The 18,789-nt window shown below is 40.6% G+C and overlaps 1 protein-coding gene and 1 pseudogene across 1 annotated transcript; one reads left to right on the top strand and one right to left on the bottom strand.

The window, feature by feature from the left end:
- The first annotated feature begins 6,473 nt into the window (after nucleotides 1–6,473).
- LOC120741292 (TNFAIP3-interacting protein 1-like) lies at nucleotides 6,474–10,437 on the top strand. Its single transcript, XM_040044087.1, has 10 exons — nucleotides 6,474–6,654; nucleotides 7,617–7,729; nucleotides 7,813–7,876; nucleotides 8,112–8,186; nucleotides 8,274–8,339; nucleotides 8,452–8,565; nucleotides 8,648–8,776; nucleotides 8,880–8,954; nucleotides 9,372–9,497; nucleotides 9,583–10,437. The coding sequence occupies exons 1-10, from the start codon at nucleotides 6,652–6,654 to the stop codon at nucleotides 9,721–9,723; spliced, it is 906 nt and encodes a 301-aa protein (XP_039900021.1). The 5' UTR covers nucleotides 6,474–6,651; the 3' UTR covers nucleotides 9,724–10,437.
- Nucleotides 10,438–15,338: 4,901 nt separating this feature from the next.
- Nucleotides 15,339–18,789, bottom strand: part of LOC120741540 — a 3,673-nt pseudogene continuing 222 nt past the window's right edge.

The following is an 18,789-nucleotide window of genomic DNA, read 5'->3' as shown; positions in this document are numbered from 1 at the left end:
GAAACCTCCAGCAGAACCAGGGACAGGGAGGATCAGCCGTCTGCCATGAACTTTCGGGCAAAGGGAAAGAGAAAAGAAAAAGAAAAGCACAGGTAGACAGGACAAAACGCAAACTATAGAAAAGACTGACGGGAACTCAGAAAACATGAACTGAAACTACACCTTATTGAGGATCTTCCTATGTCACCGTCAGTGGTCTGCAATAGTCAACAAATCATTTTCAGTAAACGTATACATACAGTGATAGTAAAAAGAAAGCACACTCTCTGTCAGTTCCAATGTTTTATGTATTAAGAGATAAAACAAAACCATCTGGTTCTTAGCCAGACTTACAATTAGGTAAATACAACCTGGGGGAACTACAAACATGACATTTTACACGGTGTCATTATTTATTTAACAAAAACATAGCCACGAAACAGTGTGCAAGCACAGCCCATGAATCAGTCACTTGTAAAACCTCCTTTAGCAACAACTTGAAGTAGCATGAGGTACATTTTTTTTGTGTAACTTTATCAGTCTTTCACATTATTGCGATGGAATTTGGGGCCCATTGTTCCTTACTGGGATATTTCAGTACTTTCAGTAGATTGCAGTAGATGAATTCTCATCTTTTTCTTTCAGCCATTCAGTTGTAGATTTGCTGCTGTGCTGTGATCATTGCCCTATTTCATGGCACAATCTGGGCCAAGCTTTAGCTTATTGGACAGATAGCTTCATACTTGATGCAGGATTACTTTGATATACTATATACTTTGATATAAAGGACATTGTTCTATTGTTTTTAGAAAGAAGAGGCTTTCTACCGGTAACCCTGTCAGACAAGCCGTACTTGTTCAGTGTTTTTCTAGTTATGCTGTCATGAACTTTAACATTTAACATCAGTTAAAGTTAACTGAGGCCTGTAGAGTCTGAGATGTAGCTCTTGGGCTTATTTTGTTCAGTTTCTCTGAGTATTGCACAACTTGACCTTAGACTACGGTAAGCGCCATCACTGCTGGAGAAACTGGAAACTGATTGATTGGAAACCTGAACTTTTGCTTATGTGGAAGCAGTAAAGGCGTAATTAGTTTTTCAAAAACTTTCTGCATTTTGGCTTTGGTTTTCTTCGAGCTAATGACACTGTGTAATATTTCATGCTTTTGTTAGTCTGAAGTTGTATTTGCCTAATTTTAAGACATGTTTTATTAAGCCCTGAAAGATTGTGAATTTCCTTTTTCCTTGTTTTTTACTCTAAATCTTGATTTCTATAGTGTATAAAAACTCTGTGACTGTGACTGAAGGGTGTTTTATTTCTAAAACTATAATTATCTGCTTATAAATGGGTTTCACTAATAATATTTAAAAAAAAATATTTGTTATTCAGTCTTTTTTTGTTTAGTTTTTTTTTTTTAGAGGGATTAGGTGAAAATTTAGGTTAGCTGAAATATATACTTGAAAACAAGCTACACCTTTGATGAGCAGGTCATGCAGTTATGTTTGGTTAAATAATTTATCAGAAAAAAGTCTGTTTCCACGCCTCAAGCAGCACATATGAAAGCCTCAGCTCTGATTTCGGAAACCTGAAACAAAACCTAAAAAGCGAACAGGCTTAGTAAGTTCAAATTCAGCGTCAGTAACTTTCTGTGAAGTCATCGGGATTTTATGGAAAGAAGTCTCTGACAACAAGCAATATTTGCTTAGCTAACTGTGGCTTTATCTTTCCACTTTTTCATCTAAACGCTGTGTTTGTTTTCTTTCTTCTTTCACTTGAAACCGATAGCAAAGGTTACACTAACACGTGTGCAATTATGCAAACCTGCTAAACCACTGATCACAAGAGAAAGTGTTCCAGAACAAGATCAAACCCGTTTTGGGTTTTTAATTCGTAGGTGTACGCCACAAAGAGCCTTATCTGTTTCGCGTGTGAACCAAAGATCTGTGACAGGATCTTAAAGACCAGAGTTAGACATATTTGTGTGAGTGATACTCTTGTGGCAGGAAGAGGGAGGCTCCTCAAGCAGAGTAAAACCTCCTCTTTCCTTTCTAGCGTATAGCTGCTGTGTCACACGTACCGTAAATGGGCTGTATTGGTGCTGGGAAGAGGCGTTCGGGGTTCTCACTGCACAGGTGTAATATGAAGAAGGCCCCTTGTGTAAAACCACAACATGGGGTACTGTGACAAGTACTGTAATGTCGGTAAACATTGTCACGATTTGAGTCACTGTTGTTGCCATTCGCACAATCACACTAATAATAATCTTTGTGTGGCACTTTTAGGACAGTGGCAAAGTGTTATTGTGGTGACAGCGAAACTTTCAAGGTCATTTTTTGACATTTCCACATATTTATCTAAAACGGGCTTTTTATTCAAGTAAGCTGGATTGAAGTTTTCTAAAAACCCAGCAGACCCTGCCAGCCCCCTGACAGTCAGTACATTACCTGCTCCGCTGACTGCTATTTCCCAGCTTATTGATGCTGCGCCCTCCATAGACATTTCAAGAAAGTAGTTCACTTCTTAGTGGGTATAAACCTTTCCAAATCCTTCTTGGGTCCAGGAATGTGGACAAATATGGACTAAGTTTTTTGGGGGAGGGGTTAAAGGTTTTACTAGAGTAGAAAATGTACAGTATCACCGACTGAGCAACCAAAGAAAGTGTGTTAAAGCATTTAAGCAAAGTACATGAGTAACCAGAGGCCAATCACATTCATCCACCTGATACTCCTCACTTATTGCACAATCTGCAATAAGTGAATTTCCCTGATGAACTGGGAATGTTTTTAGAAAAATCTTTCAAATCCTGCAGGCAGCAACTATGACGCTTTACCATGCTTACTTTACACTTTTTAGCACTGAATTTAGCATTAGACTGCTTTTTCAGTATGGTCTCAGCGATATAAAACATCTGTGCATGACAGGTTGTTAAGTCATGATACATGATAACTTCCTGATTTGATGCAGAGGTTCCAAACTGAACCAACAACAACAAAAAAGAAAAAGAAAAACATGGTTAAAATGTTTAGTGATTCAAATTAGCAATGTCAAGCTACGTGTCTAACAATGCACAAGTTTAGGTATTAGAAGTATTAAAAAGCTCAACTTTTGGACCAGACTGAGAAGTTTATGTCTGCTCTAATGCTGGACATTTTAACAATTGAGTCTGTGGGATCTAACTGGCTTTTGCAAACCAGTCTAAAGAGGCTACAGTTGGTTATTCTGGGCCTTTGGTTACTGTATAAACACTGGAGCGAATATACACACTGTGAACAAGGATCTGCACCTTGTCAAGACATAAGCCTTCGTTTTAATTTAATTTGTAATTGCAGGTGATTATACACTAATGAAAGCATCACTATCGATGCCACATTTAATTATGTTAGAACAGAGAACAGATACTGATGAGTGTTTAACAGTTACAGCCTGGGCCTAATACTGCAACCTCCAGGGTGGATGAGCTGTTGCCTCAAGCACAAGCATTTAAATCCAACTAATGTGCTGCCTTTCTGTGTGTGCACGTGCTCTGTTTTTTTTCTTTTGCATTGCATTGGACAAAAGTCTCAACCAAATTACAGCAATTAAACGGCTATGTGGCATGAATAATTGGTATAAGTAAGGGGCCAACTTAAGTATAATAATAAGCATTTTAAGACAGGAATTTCTCTTTTTTGGAACAATTAATTGTTGTCTAGTAACATCAGTGTTTACTAAGCCTACATATACTCTCTATATTATTTTCCAAATAACAGTTTTAATTACACAGAAGTAAAAATGAACATTTTTGTTAGTGTTTTTTAAATCTCATCTCCACATGGTAACTAACTTTAGGTTGCAAAACATTTCCAACACTTTTAACATGTAGCTTGTGTCCAAATAGTACAAAGTCAAGATAGCATTTTCTTTATAAATGACCCAAACACACCATGATAATAAATGTGTATGGCTCAGGTGGTTTAGAGAGAGGTGTAGCAGTCAGAAGGTCAGTGTTTGATCTCCAGCTCTTCAAGTTCATGTATTGAAGTCTGCTTGGGCAAGATAGTGAACCCTGATTTGCCCCTGTTGAATCCATGTAAGTGTGTGTGAATGTTATAAAGCACTTAGGCATAAATGCGTGCGTGATTGGGTGAGGTAGAGAGTACCTAAAGTAGTACCTCAAAGACATTCAAGTTAAGTAGAAAGGTGTTATATAAGTACGGCTCCATTTATCGTGCCTGCTATAGAACAGGCAAGATAAAAGCTTAATAGGATAATGTGTTGGTATTGGTATTTATGTGGTTTTCTCTGAATAATTAGTTTCTTGTCTGATGTATGTAGAAAATATGTAAATGATGGATAAGGCCTTAAAATCTGAGAAGTAAAGCCAATGTGGAAGTGCCTTGAAGCTGCACTGTTCCTATTGGCCTGTAGAGGGAGGGTCTTACAGTTCCAAAAAGAGTCTATGCTAAAAAAAAAAAACCTTATTTGCTTGGTCACTAGTTGGACATTTTCCTCAACACAAGTTCATTTAGTAAATTATGGTTCAACTTAGAATAAAAAAAGGAGAGAAAACAGGCCCAATTTAAATGAGGGGCTCCATGTAATTAACAAATTGTTACCACATAAAACGTCTACGTGAGTCTTCTAGGGTCTGCTTGGGTTTCCAGCTGTCTGCAGCAGAGTACAACTGAGGCCTGCGAGTGCAGTGTACATAGACTGTAGATAAAAGATGACAGCAGAAGCGCTTTAGATCTGCAGTCTTTCCCATTACCAGCAGGAGGTGATTCCTGTTGCTCAAACACACACACACACACGTATACATATATATATATATATATATACGTATATTGAAATCTATAGGAAAGCAGCTTTGTATTTCTTGCTCTGTGACTTCAGTGAAAACTTTCTGAGTGACTTTCTGATCTCACTCACTGTTTTCAAGTGTAAGCACTTTAGGGCAAGCACACCCTATCATAGACAAATCACTACCACTTGAGAATGCACCATTGGTCAACTTCTCAAATCCAGACTTTCCTTGGATATCACGGAAAGTAGAGGTCTCAGGTTTGGGCTTCAAATCAGGTCTGCAAAGCAATGATGATGATGATGATGATGATGATGTGACGGTAGCTATATTCATTTATATATGGGAACAGACTTGTATAATCTCTCTTGAGTTTCTTTCACCCATAGAGTCGAGAGTTGGCTATTTTTGGTCTTACTGGCAAAATCTGGGGATTTCTTTTTTTTTATTTCTTATTTTTTTCAGGTGGAAATATCAAAAAATGTCCTAGGCTACAAAAATTAATGGTTGTTTCGGTGGAGTGCGGGATATCACATAATGCCATGCTGGAACGTCCCCACCATTGGCTATATTTAATAGGAGTGGAAGCTCCCACTTCAACAAAAGAAAAACAAATATCTTGATGTGAAAAAGGGCACTGAGGAATTACATGTCTGTGTCTGTTTGGTAACATCATCTCTAATTAAAATGTGCTGATCATGAAACCAGTCTCCTAAAGAAGAAAAGGATGGCGTGTCCTATATGTGGGAATAAATCACACAGGTTTCCATAAGAAATAATAAATAATTAGCTCTGGGTTGAGTCCCCCGCGCTGAGTGCCGGTTACTGGAGGAGGAGCAGTGGCGTATTTTCCCCTCTCTTTCTTCCCTGAAATAAGCCCGCTCTGAGTCAACACCTTTCAGAACAGACTGTCAAGAGATTGTGTAAATGATAAGCCTGCGAGATGTGTGATTTTCCCATAACCCGCAGGCCATAAGTTTTGCATTTTTTTGGACAGTTTCATTTCGATATTAGTGGTTCTGAAAGCTGGTCGGGCTTTTAAGCGGCTGCAGTTTAACCATCCAGGAAGTAAAGAAAAAAAAAAATACTCAGCATACAGATGAGTTCACACAGCTGAAACTGGAGGCTGTCCACTGTAAAAAATCAAGAGTCAGAATCTCTTACAATATTATTTGGTATCATTATAATTTTTCATATGGTTTCAAAATTTCATTCACATGAATTAGGATATGAACTTTAACCTTGAGGTATAACATATATAGTAAACAAAGTATTTTTTTTAATGTTTTTGTTAATAGACACACAAATAAAGCTATAAAAGCTATAAATCTATAGCTATCAATAGTGTTATTTTATTTTATTTTGTTTTGTTTTGTTTTACACCTAGTAATGTGTTGTCCCAACGGGTAGAATAATTAATTCATGAATTAATTAACTGAGTTTTTGTACATTATACATGCTTTTTTATATAAAGCAAAACTATCTCTGTAAATACAGTAAATGTTAGCTTGGCGTTAAGTTTAAATGCTAGAAAAATATTCTCTCGGTTAAAAAAAACGTAAATAAAGATTTGCCATCTTTTGCAGTGCAACAGCAGATTTTTTTTTTTTTGTCTTAGTCATCGATTCATACCATAAACACATCGTCTATTACCGCTCGAGGTGTTGATTAACTGCTTGTACTTTCCTTTCCTTCGACAAAGTCGGTCAGTCGCTCAACTCATTCTGACTGCACGGGACCGGGGAGGGAATCCCGGCAGCTGATTGGACAGTCAGGGTTTTCCCACGTCACAGGGGATCCTCGGTATAACTGAGAGGCGAGCCGGTCGCGTCGCTTCAATTCACACGTTTTTTAGTCGGGTTTGCACACTCTGAAGACGCCTCCGAAACGCAGTATGGTGAGTCTGCTGCTTTTTACATTTCGCTGCTTTTGTTTATGTTATTATCGAGCAACTCTGACCTTCTACTTAAAAAAATAAAGAAAAGTTTTGCTTCGTACAGAACACTGACCTGGACTCAGAGCAGGAGGAGTTCAATAGGCTTTTATATCAACTTGGACATCTTGTCCTGATAAACATGTTAGCTCCTCAGAGGTTTTTAAAGGCAGTTTAAATAGATTTGATGATTTACCGAGGAACGTGCAAGCTGAGGTCGGGTAACCACGTGACAGCGCGGGGTATAGATAATCGACATCCTTTGTGGGTATGAGTCAAGTGTCACTTTGTGCCATTACAAACAAACTGAGCTCACTGCAGCACAGTATCTCCGTGGAGCACAGTGACTACGTCAAGGCTGCAACACACTCTTTGAGTAATTGAATTGTTATTAGTAATGACTGATTAATCGTTTTCTGAGACAAAAGCAGAAATACTTGTAATATTCATTTATGTTGATATCTTTGGGAATTTGCATTGATGTCAAATGAAACCGCTGAACCTGTGGAAATATCTGTTTCTACACTGGGGTGTTATGTCAGAAGAAAAACTCATTTTAGGCCATCCTAATGTAAATACATCTCTGCTGGGTACTTATTCTTACAATAGAAGAACCGGTTTTTAAATTATTATTATTATTAATTTCATATAAAACTTATAAGATAAGATAAGATAACCTTTATTAGTCCCACACGTGGGAAATTTGTTTTGTCACAGCAGGAAGTGGACAGTGCAAAAGTTATGAAGTAAAAATTTGAATACAATAAGAATAAATACAGTACACAACTGGACAGAATAGAATAAAATAAAATACTATATACAGTAGAATAAAATAGAATAAAATATACAATAAGATAAAATAGAATACAAATGCTATATACAACTGAGTAAGTCCTTATGTCCTTGACTTTTTCTTTTTTTGACAGTCTCTGCTTGAAAACTCAACGGCAAGGCTGCCTGTGGACCCATCAGAGTCAAATGACACTGACAAACACAGACAAGCCCACAGACTGTATCCATCTCTGCCAAATATAGACAGGTGAGACACATCACAGCAGCACTTGTGTGAAAATTGGAGTCAGTTTTTATGGAGGAACGTGATGCAAATAATTTGTTTTTCAGGTATGAGTTTTGGTGCAATACTGGGGAAGAACTACACCCGTCTGTGAAGCTGGAAAACACACAGGTAACAAAAGAACAGAGAACCACCACCTTTTGATTGCCTGACCACAACTGAATGATGATATTCGTTGGGTTACTGGAAGCAGTGTGAAGCAAAACTTCCAAAAATGTGTAAAAGGAAGTTGGTAGAGGGAGTCGTGTTGCATAATTTCCCAGAGTCGCAGGCATTTGGCTGTTGATGGATTTACTGCGTGCCACATTTGAGTAGTTCCTGTTTTTCTCTCTTTTATGTGCCTCAGCTGCAAGGGTCCTCTCACAAAAGTGATGTCAACATGAAAACACAGATTCTTATCTTAGAAGAGCAAAAGAACGAGGTGAGTACTTCTCAGACTTTCTGTGTATTCATCCTACGACCCGTGTATGCACGTTTAAAGGTTCACAGTCTTTCTGTTTTTACTCAGCTTCTTTCTATTAATGAGAAATGGGCAAAAGAGTACCGAACCATGGTGCACTACTACAAAGAGAAGGTAAGAAAGGAGCAAGTTCACATCCTTTAATGTTGTTTTTCAGCTCGTGTCGGTTTATTATCGCACTTGTTTATCATTTAAGTGTTGTCTGCGTTCTGCACCCAATGTCCAGGTCGAGGAGTTAAAAGCATTACAGCAGTGTGATCGCTTTGAAGAGGAAGAAGGAAAGCACGTCACGTTAAACCGACTGAAGCTCAAGGTGATCAAAGGAAAAGAGAGCGCACAGGTAAATGCGCCGACCGCTCTTTGATAGATTAAGTCGTTTGATCTGAGCGCTAACGGTTCCCTCATGGGATGCTTTTTCACAGACGGAAGAGGGTGATGCCAGCTCTGAGAAGCTCGAAGCACAGAAAGAAGTAAAAGAGCTGCGAGCGCAGAACAGCGCCCTGACCCGCAAAGGGCAGCATCAACACGAGGAGATCAGACGACTGAACAAGGTGAGGCATCAGGCTTTCTCTGATATTCACTGATGAAAAGGAAGTCTCATTCTAACCCTCGCAGTAAAAACGCTCTAACAGTGGCTTCAATGTGTCTGTGCAGGCCTTAAAGGAGGCGCTTCAGGCTTCTCAGTCCCTTGGAGTGGACAATGAAACACTAGACATCTGGAAACATCAAGTGAGTGCTTTGTCTTCATGTGTGTGATGTTTTTCTTTGCATAAAGACTGAAAACAAAGGAAAAAGGTATTACTTGTCCGTGTCCAAAGGCAATCAAAAAACCTATAAAATTCACTCTGTAGTAGTCTGGCTAATAGCTGCTTTCAGCTGCCACTTTGCCACAAAGCAGGCACCCTGCATGTTTGATTTTTGTCAGCGTTTTACACCGGATCCCCTTCCTGACGCAACTCCAAAGGGGATTTGTGTCTTCAGCTCGAATCCACTCAGCTGCTTTTCACTTACTCACTTAAATGAATGTGTAAACCATATCTTATAAAATCCAAGGTTAAATGTAGTAAGGGGTGTATAAGAATTGCCCAAACTGTTGAGCTACCCCTAATGGACATCTGTTTTTGTTTGTTTCACGTCCATATTTAGGCTGAAGTCTTTAAGGAAGACTTTCGGAAGGAGCGCAGAGACCGGGAGAAGCTTAAGGGCAAGTATCTGGAACTGGAGAAGAAGTATACCAAAGCTCACAACGAGCTGCATGTCCTCAGATCTCAGGTACCATTCGTAACCTTAGAAAATTCAGCATGTGAACTATAGGATTAGTGCTTGACTTTAATATGCTTTGTGTATATTCTTCCAGATGACATGGACTCGGCAACTGCACCCCGTGCTTAACTGCTCCTGTGCAAATCAAGCCAAATGTCCGAACTCGGAGGGCCACCAGGTTAGCCAGCGCCACATGAAGCTGCAGAGGCGGTGCACTCTCGATAACAAGCAGTGACGCTCAACCAACTCCTCTGACTTTTTGGGATATTGTTTAGGCAGACTTTCTGGAAGTTTTTCCCGGAGTATGAGCAGCCAGATCAGTGTTCATCGCCAGCAGAGTGAGGAAGTGAGCTCTGTTCCAGCTAACTCCTCTGCTGGTCCTGCTTGTAACAAGGCCACGGCATCAGTCTGGGTCCACTGAGAGACTTATGTGGGGCAAGGGAGGAACCTAATACACAAATATCGATGCATACGCTTACCAAGAGGAGAAAGGCAGCGAAGGGTAAAATGAAACTGTCAAGATAGGCTGATTACACTTTGAGTGTGACACAGGTTTTATTGCACTGCCCAAACACTACTGACATCCACCATACTGATCAATGATGCAACAAAATTGTGGATATTTCCTGTGTTTAGCACTTGTAAACACCCTGTGCTGCACTACGCTGTAGAAACCTCTTAAAAAAACAGAGTCTTGCCCCAGTGATGGGACTAAAAAAGATCAAAACTATCACAGCTCTGTAAGGAGGCAAAGAAACTCGAGCTATGCTGTGATTATAAAGGCTGGTGTTTTTCTGACTTATATTACACTATGTTATGTCGGTCGTATGCAGGCGCTTTTACAACAGCGAGAATCAAGCCTGTAAGAGAACGAAGTTAATATATAATATATAATATATACATTTATGTTGAGCAGAGTATTTATATATGTTTGGAAAAGTCTTTTTGCACATTTTTGTCTGTTTCTTATTTATTTGTCGTGAAAATAAACAACTATACGGTGTTTGTGTTTTAACATGTTCGTACATACTTCATTTCATGAAATCACTTTTTCACAAGATCAGACAGACCAGATTGTCTAGTTTAGGTAATGCACACTCAACTTTAACACACACTCCACTGGACTTTTTAAGGATTTCGGTTGCACGATACAGCGCACTGCAGTGAACTCATTTTCACGTTAAAGACACCAGTTTGAGGTGAATATGAGATATGTGACGTGGTGTGTTATCCACCCAGTGTCACAGCAGAAATCAAGACTCATCAGATCAGGCAATGTTTTTTCCAGTCTTCTAATGTGCAGTTCTGGTGAGCCTGTGTGGGCAGCCTCGGTTTCCTGTTCTTAGCTGACAGCACCCAGTGTGGTCTTCTGCTTATTTGAGTTACCGTTGCCTTCCTATCAGCCCAAAGCAGTCTGGCCATTCACCTTTGACCTCTGACATCAAAGAGATATTTTTTTACCCCGAGATTTGCTGCTCACTGGATATTTTCTCATTTTCAGACTGTAAACCCCAAAGACAGCAGTGTGGGAAAATCCCAGTAGATATGAATAGATGAGCAGTTTCTGAAATACTCACACCAGTCTGTCACAACCATGCCACGTTCAAAGTCACTTAAACCGTCTTTCTTCATTCTGATGCTCAGTTTGAATTTCCCCAGCTCGTCTTGATCATGTCACCGACTTGCTGCCATGATATTGATTGATTAGATATTTGCTTTAATGGGCAGTTAAACAGGAATAAATAATAAAGTCTATATCTTTATATGGACTGGTTCTTATATAGTGCTTTTCTACTCTATCTGACCACTCAAAGCACTTTATAAAACTAATTCATTCACCCAATCACACAGGCACTTTTTTTTATAAGCTATTAAGTGCTTCATACACATTCTCACTCCGATGGATGCATCAGAAAGCAACATGGGGTTAGTATCTTGCCCAAGGATATTTGGCATGCAGACTGGAGCAGACTGGGATCAAACCACCAACCTTCCAGTTAGTAGCTGACCTGCTCTACCACCTGAGCTACAGTCTTTGACTGTAGCTGTGTTTGGTAAAGGATAAAGTTGAATATATAGCAGAATATAGTACACATATGTATCTGTGAAGCACTTAATGTCTTAATGTTTTCAGCTCATCCGGCTGATGGACCGATTAGTTTGTTCTAGGGTGGGACCTCCCTGCATCTGTCTACAATTTACAAGAATCGCCACTCCTCCTACAGTATTAGTGAGATTTCAGTGAAACAAACACACTAACCACCTAATTCATCCAAACTGTGCTCAAGATCAAAGTCACATTCATAGTTTTACAGGTAACAACTTGTGAATCGTGATGGATGTTGAGCAAGATGAGCAACTAAGTCATTGACAATCTGCTCACCTTTTAACAGGTAACATTACCTATTTGCATTATTGAATCAGATAAAGGAAACGTGATTTTCCCTATATTGCACCGATATGTTGAAAAGCTCAGTTGTTAAATTTCAGGAATCAAAACTGATTTTTTTTCTGAGGCCTGACAAGCAAAATTTGTGTATTTCTCATTTCAATTTAAACTGGGCAGCTTCAATGACAGACCTACAGTAACTAAGTTTTCAGTGTCACAGCACAAAGATGCAAGAGCAACAAGACGCCAACGACTTGCCTTTGCACTCACTCTTACGAGCCTCAGAGCTTCCTGTGTCGTTGCTGCAGTCATTCAGTCAAATTGGAAGTCATCTGCATGAGGAAAACTGAATATGAAGCCTGCTGTGAGGAAACTGATTCCACTTATAGTTTCATTGCATGTGTTAGTGCTGGTGTAGCAGACTGCTTTGTAGAAACCAACCTTGCTTGTTTGAAAGACATCTGAAAAAGATTCTGTAGTTGGAAACCTAAATCAAATTTAAAGCAGACCATCTAATTTACTTACGAGTCAAAGACACACTGATGCCTCCAGCAAACCAATGATTGATTCAAGAGACTATAATAAAAAATACTTGTGTTAAAAATAGTTATTTTTTTAAGTCACTTAATATTGGTCATAAGTATCAAGTATCAATGACGGCTCAGCACTGAGAATCAGCATACCTCTACTGACCTCTAGTGGTAACCAGCGCAACAAACAAAAACTCACTCTGCCTCACAATTCTCAGTTCCCTAAATAATGAGGAAATATGACTAAGCCGACCTCGGAGCCAGCAGAATCTCGATTACCTTATTTTAGTAATTTCTCCATTACGTTACATGTTTACATGTCCACTAACTGGAAGTCTGTCTCTGACTGTATCTGTACACATAACCAGAGGGCAGTTCTGTGAAAGGATACTAAACATAAATGGTTCCCTAAATGTTTTCTACTAGATATCCTATCCTCCGCAAAGCTTTCAAGTAAAGACTTTAAGAGAGCTGCAGGATCCTTCTATTTCTTTATTTACATGATGATAATTTACATCTGGCAGTGAGAAAAAAGCACAGCCTATGCTGGCGGAAAGATTTTTCATATGTAGCAAGTTCATCTTGAATTTCTGGGCTTTGTTTGGGTAATGTCTCACTGAGGCATGAAAAAAAAAAGATTTGGCAGCAAGTTCACCCAAGCCCTAGACTTCCACTTGCTAAAGGTCATCACTCAACAAATGATGCTTCTCTGCTGGACCGCCAGAAACCACAGAAAGAGCTGGCTGTGCATCTGTAATAACAGCTGTACGGAGCCTTCAAAATGCTGGAAAAGTTTTTAGAAAGCAGGAACTACAGCAAAAAGGATCGATTTCTGGTAGGGGGGGAATGAAGGTTTTAACTTGAGTGGAAGTATGTTCTCTGGCTCTTGTCTGGCAGCTTATTTGCTGTAAATCAGGTACATACCTGAATTACACGTAAAAATTGCTTGCAAAAGGCTTTTGATTCCTGAAATATTACTGCTTTGGATTCTCATAAACTCAAACAGTAACAACCAGCCACACTCAACAACATGGTGTAACTGACTCATTAGAAACTACACTGCATTGAACCCAAAGATAAAGCCAATTAACCCGTGTGGATCTAGTTTTATACAACTCATTGTTGTAACTGATTTAAGGCAAATAAGCTCTCCTGCAAGAGCCAGAGAACATGTTCACATTCCATTACAGGAATTTTTGTGAGATCTTTCCCCCTCAAGTGTTTAGAACACAAGGCCCCCACAAGTGGACAGACGGACAGGATGTGCAAATTCTCCTCCATCTGCTGCTTTTCACTCTCACTGCGCTGCAATGTCCTCGCACACAAACAACAGCAGCTTCAGAGCTCTCTTAAAAGCAAAAGAAAACCAGCTTTTCTCAGTTGCACTGTGGTTGCACTGTGATCATAAAGTGATGGCCACAGTCGGCAACAACAGATTAGATTTTAGATATTAGTGTGAACAAGACGTTGACTGGGTATACCTAACAAATGTGCACAGGTTATAGCCAGGTTTGGTTTATTCAGTTGAATTAAAACAGCACGCATGCTGTTTCTTTTAAGTCTTAAAGGGGAATAGCACGTTACACGCCCATATATGGCATTCTCAGATATTCTCAGTCACCTTAATGACTCATAAACATGCGCAGGCCGGGAGGGAGTGGATTTTTACATGAAATTTATTGGCACAGTTATAGCAGCAATGTGTTCTTGTTTATTTTCAACACTGATCCCATTCCTATTTTTCAGTAAAAGCCCCTCTCAGGAGCAAACGTGCTTTCCAAAAAAAAAGTCAGTACTACTTTTGCAAAATGTAAACAAAAACATTGTGCATTGATTTGCTACGCATTTAAACTCCACATTGCAGTTAGACTGGTACAAAGACAACATGGTTCCTCCTGTCTGTGTTTAAATGTTAATGCTCCTTGCAGTTCATGGTTTCTGGACTCCTCTTGCTTAGATCTTAGATCTTGCTCCTCCTGCATAGATGGTTACCGTCCCTCATGTTTCCACATGTTCTGTGTGCTCTGGATGTTACCTTACCTGTCTGCCTCAGCATCCAGAAACTCTCCACTCCTCTTATTTATTTATTTTTGACCGCATGCACACAGCTAATTAGGTTCATTAGCAAAAGAGCATCTTGGAGAGTCTTTGAGAAGTAAAGAGAGTTTTTAACCACTCGTAAAAAAGACTAGATAGAGATCTACTTGAACTGTTTAACAACAGCAGTAAGGAACATAAAAATGCAAAGAACTGGAGGATTTCATATTGAGATTACATAACAGCCAACATGCCAGATTTCTGGATACTTTCTCTGGGCTAAAGAACTGAGGAACCATCCAGCAAAGTTTAAAAGGAGCTGGAATCCATGTGGGATGTCCGACTTAAGCTTTCTGTGAAGGCATCAGTAATGATATTCAAGAGAGGCCCAAACCACATCCTGCACATATTAAAGCATGGCTCTGTGATTAAACTGAATGTCATCCTTGCACAATTAAACATACTTTCTATGATTTGCATTTTATTTACATTTTATTGTATCCCGGCCTTTTTGGAAACACGGTTTTGCTTTACTCGTGACATTTAACTAACAACAATGCATGTGGCAAAATGCTAAATATAAGAGTTTGAGCTCAGTTGAAGTGATTGTCAGCGCAAATGCATAAAGTGCGTATGCAACACAACACAAAGAAAGTGAAACTGACTATAGTCTAATCACCAGATCTGCTTAGCTGCTGCTACATTCTCAGTGGTTTAGGATCAAGAGATACTTGTTGTTCAAGAATAGCTGTAGAAATTATTACAATGATTATGTTTTCAGGGCCTAAAGGTGACAATGACTTAAAATAAAATAGATATTACAATACTTTTAAACGGTAACACAGCTGTACCCCAGTGCTCAGTGTTGTAGCATGTTATTACATTGCAACTGTGATGTTGGGGGGGGAGTAATACTGTACTTTTCTGCCTTTTTTTATAGATAAATATGTTAAATACATTCTGTGGAAGTATTTTCAAAGGATAGCATTAACAGCCATCAAGCGAATTTAAAAAGGACAAATTCTGGCCAGTATTGCACGCCGGTTTTCAACTAGCTCTGACACATCAGCCGCTGAACTCTGCCAACACCATAGCAGGAATATTAGAACATCCACTTGTCAGAAGACCAGTCCAAGAACTCCCCGTCTCAGTAGAAAGCGGGGTTTGTGTGCTCGATGACGCTAGCGCCGACAGTGGCGTCTGACGAACCGCAGAGCCTCCGGTGACACCTCGCAGTCCTGCACGTTGAGCAGCTGCAGCTCGCAGCAGTTGGCCGCCAGAGCTTTGAGTCCTCTGCCTGTTACACTTTCGCCGGCTCTGAGACTGACTCGCCTCAGGCCTTGGCAGTACATGGCTAGCTGCTCCAGCCCGCTGTCCGACACCAGCGGGCATTTACCGACATCCAGAGACTTGAGTCTGGGGCAGCTCCTGGCCAAGTGACTCAGGCCGTGATCCGTGAGCCCCTCGCAGCCCTCGCATTCAAGTAGCGCAGTTCTCGGGCAGTAGCGAGCCACATAGCGCATGCCTACATCTGTAATGCGGGTACAGTGGGCCACGCTTAAGTAGCGCAGGCAACCCTCTAGGCGGGCGACTTCCCGGAGGCCGAAATCCCCCACCAAGCGGCAGTCACTGAGGCTCAGCTCCCTCACTGAAGGGCAGTGGAGAGCCAAATGGCGCAAGGCTTCATCTGTTAGTCTGGTGCAATCGCCGCAAATACAGATGAGTCAGGCGAGGGCAGTGGGAGGCGATAGTTCGCAAGCCCTCGTCCTCGAGGGAAAAGCAATCGGTCATGTCCAGGTAGTGGATGGAGATCTGCTGGCCGTGCAATGGAGACAGCTGGAGTGAGGCCTCTTGGGTTGGCTGATGCATGTCACCTTGGAGCAGCCTGGAGGGAAAGGAAGCAGAGGTGATTTTTTCCATTAAAGAGAGTCTCGCTGTTGATGTTGAAAGAACAGGTGTTAATGCAGAGCTCACATGTATGTATGCACATGGATTTTATGTTATAATGCAATCCAAGAGTAGAAAAGAAGCAATTTTCTCTCTGTCTATGTAAAAATGATTTTAAAAGTTCTTATCTCTTATTGTGGGACAGCAAGAAAGAGATTATAAACCAATTAAATTCTCTTATCAGGCCTCCTATTACCATCTGCTGCACTTTCAAGGCTATTTTTGTACAGCCTACCATGACAGAGGGAGGCGGTACAGTAGCCCAACACTGACTCTTAAAAGCTGATGTTAACTGAGTCGCCACTTGATGGCGCCAGAGTAAAAACCTGCTGTGTTAGATTACAGCCAATCAAGCAGAAGAATGAAAATGTGAGCGCAGACAAAGAAAAACACAAGTGCGGTCGGTTTTTAGAGACCAAAAAGGCCAATTCAATCAAAGCCTGGTGTCTTTAACACTTTGAAAGGGCTTATTTTTCCTTTTACTACAAGAGCTTCCTTCCTGCTGCTAATAGTGCAGACCTCGCTCTGCCCCAGTCAATGTTATTTGTGTCACTTCCTTAATGAAAGCAGCAGACCGCTCCTCTTACCCATGTTGAGGTAAGCTCTGCTTTCAGCTAAAGAAAGCCTTTCTTCTCCCACATGGGGACTTAAGGTTGGCAGAGCTTCTCCTGCTCCTCTAATGATTCTACCAGCTTTACAAGAAATCACTGAAAAAGGACTGAAAGGAGAAGTTCTTTGAGGCAAATCCACACATATGCATGATGTCAAATAGTGGCCACTCCTTAAGACTTAGAGCTTGCCCAAAGATTCTAATTAAAGTCAGATGGGTTTATTTGCTTTTTACTCAATATGACTTGTCTGTTTCTTTTTACCTGAGAGGTTTAGGTGTTCCAGGTTGGGACAGCGGGAGACCACTTCAAACACGGCCTCATTAGAGATGTTATAACAGCCGGCAACCTCCAGGCGGCGTAGCTCGGGGCAGCACTGGGCCACCACGTGCAGCCCCCGGTCAGTGAGCCTCTTGCAGCCATTGACCACCACCGTCTCCAGGGTCAGACAAATGTTCGGGGTGTCTTGGCACAGCCGGTGGGTGAGGACCCTGATGGCACGGTCGGCATGAAGCAGCTCTCCTGTTAGCTGGATAGTGCTCCACAGCCTGGGGTCCCAAGCCAGGTTGTACCAGCGGCGGCAAACGCGTGCGCAGCGGCACAGCTGGTTGGTCGAAAGGTGGGAGAAGATCTGCAGGAGGGTGTGGTCAGGGAGGAGATCGATGGGGGCGTAGTGGTGGGTTTTCGACTGTCTGGAGCGAGTGTGAGGGCCGGGCTGAGGGTGGATCACAGCGACCGTCTCAGCCGGGGCAGAAGACGAGGACGAGGAGTTGGTCTCGTGGCCGTTGCTGGAGAGAGCAGGTGAGGAGAGGGAGGAGGACTTGGAAGGCAGAATCAATCCCGGGCTCGGGGTGCTCAGTGTTCTTGTGCTGGAATCTAAACCTGAATAAAACAATAAAACAAAACAAAATGAGACAGAATAATTCTTCTGTTTTGGTTTTTTTTTTAGTTTTACTTTTAAATGAATCTTTTGGCTGTTTAAGCTAATATTTGAGCTGTTAGGTGAACCAACCAAAAAGGGATTTCCCCTTTGCGATACCGCCTTACAATAAGGAACACAAATAATTGTATAGTTAATTGAAAGAGTCAACAACAAGAGCTGAAGTTGAGTTAATCAGTCTACTCCCTTTATAATCTCAATCCAGGACATTACAGTAGATAATTGTTCAAGTAAAGTTAATAAAAGTAATTAATTACACTTAGGAGACACAAACTGAAGGCACTGGTATGTAATGTGTAACTACAAAGTAACTGTAAGTAAGTAACACAAAAAGAGTAGCTAATGTTAAAGAAATGAGAAGTTACTGTTTTGTGACGTTCAACTTTTGCAATTAATCAGGAATGACTCATGCAGAAAGTGGGGAGTCCTATTGATTTACAGATAATTATGAAATAATCGCAACCTAATGACTCACAATTTCTGGAAGTCATTATCTTCTAGACGGGTAAGGAGTTATTGAGTTAGAACATTACTAATGAATGACTCATTAACTGGTTGTTCCTGCTTTGTTGGTGTGGCTGTTATGTTCTCAGGAGGTAGAGCGGGTCATTTACCAATCAAGAGGTCAGTGGTTTGATCCCTGGCTACTCCAGTCTGCATGTCCAAGTATTTTTGGGCCATATGCTGAACCCCGAGTGTTTGTGTGAGAAGAGGCGCTTAGGTATCAAAAAGATGTTAAAAAAATGTAAAAAAGTAAATAAATATAAAATGCAAAATAAAATTTGAGAAATAGAAAAAAAGCATGATTTGTTTTCAGTGTTTCCAGGTATTTCTGTCTGTGATAATGACG

Source organism: Simochromis diagramma, unplaced genomic scaffold, assembly GCF_900408965.1.
Source record: "Simochromis diagramma unplaced genomic scaffold, fSimDia1.1 OVJJ01000602.1, whole genome shotgun sequence".
Taxonomy (NCBI): Eukaryota; Metazoa; Chordata; class Actinopteri; order Cichliformes; family Cichlidae; genus Simochromis; species Simochromis diagramma.
Note: the sequence above shows the minus strand (reverse complement) of the source record. Positions and strands in the feature narration are given on the sequence as shown.

Excerpts from the sequence above, each read along its gene's own strand:
- LOC120741292 (XM_040044087.1), top strand. Across the intron at positions 7,730-7,812 it reads TCTCTGCCAAATATAGACAG|GTATGAGTTTTGGTGCAATA; the intron begins GTGAGACACATC and ends TTTGTTTTTCAG. Across the intron at positions 8,187-8,273 it reads TAGAAGAGCAAAAGAACGAG|CTTCTTTCTATTAATGAGAA; the intron begins GTGAGTACTTCT and ends GTTTTTACTCAG.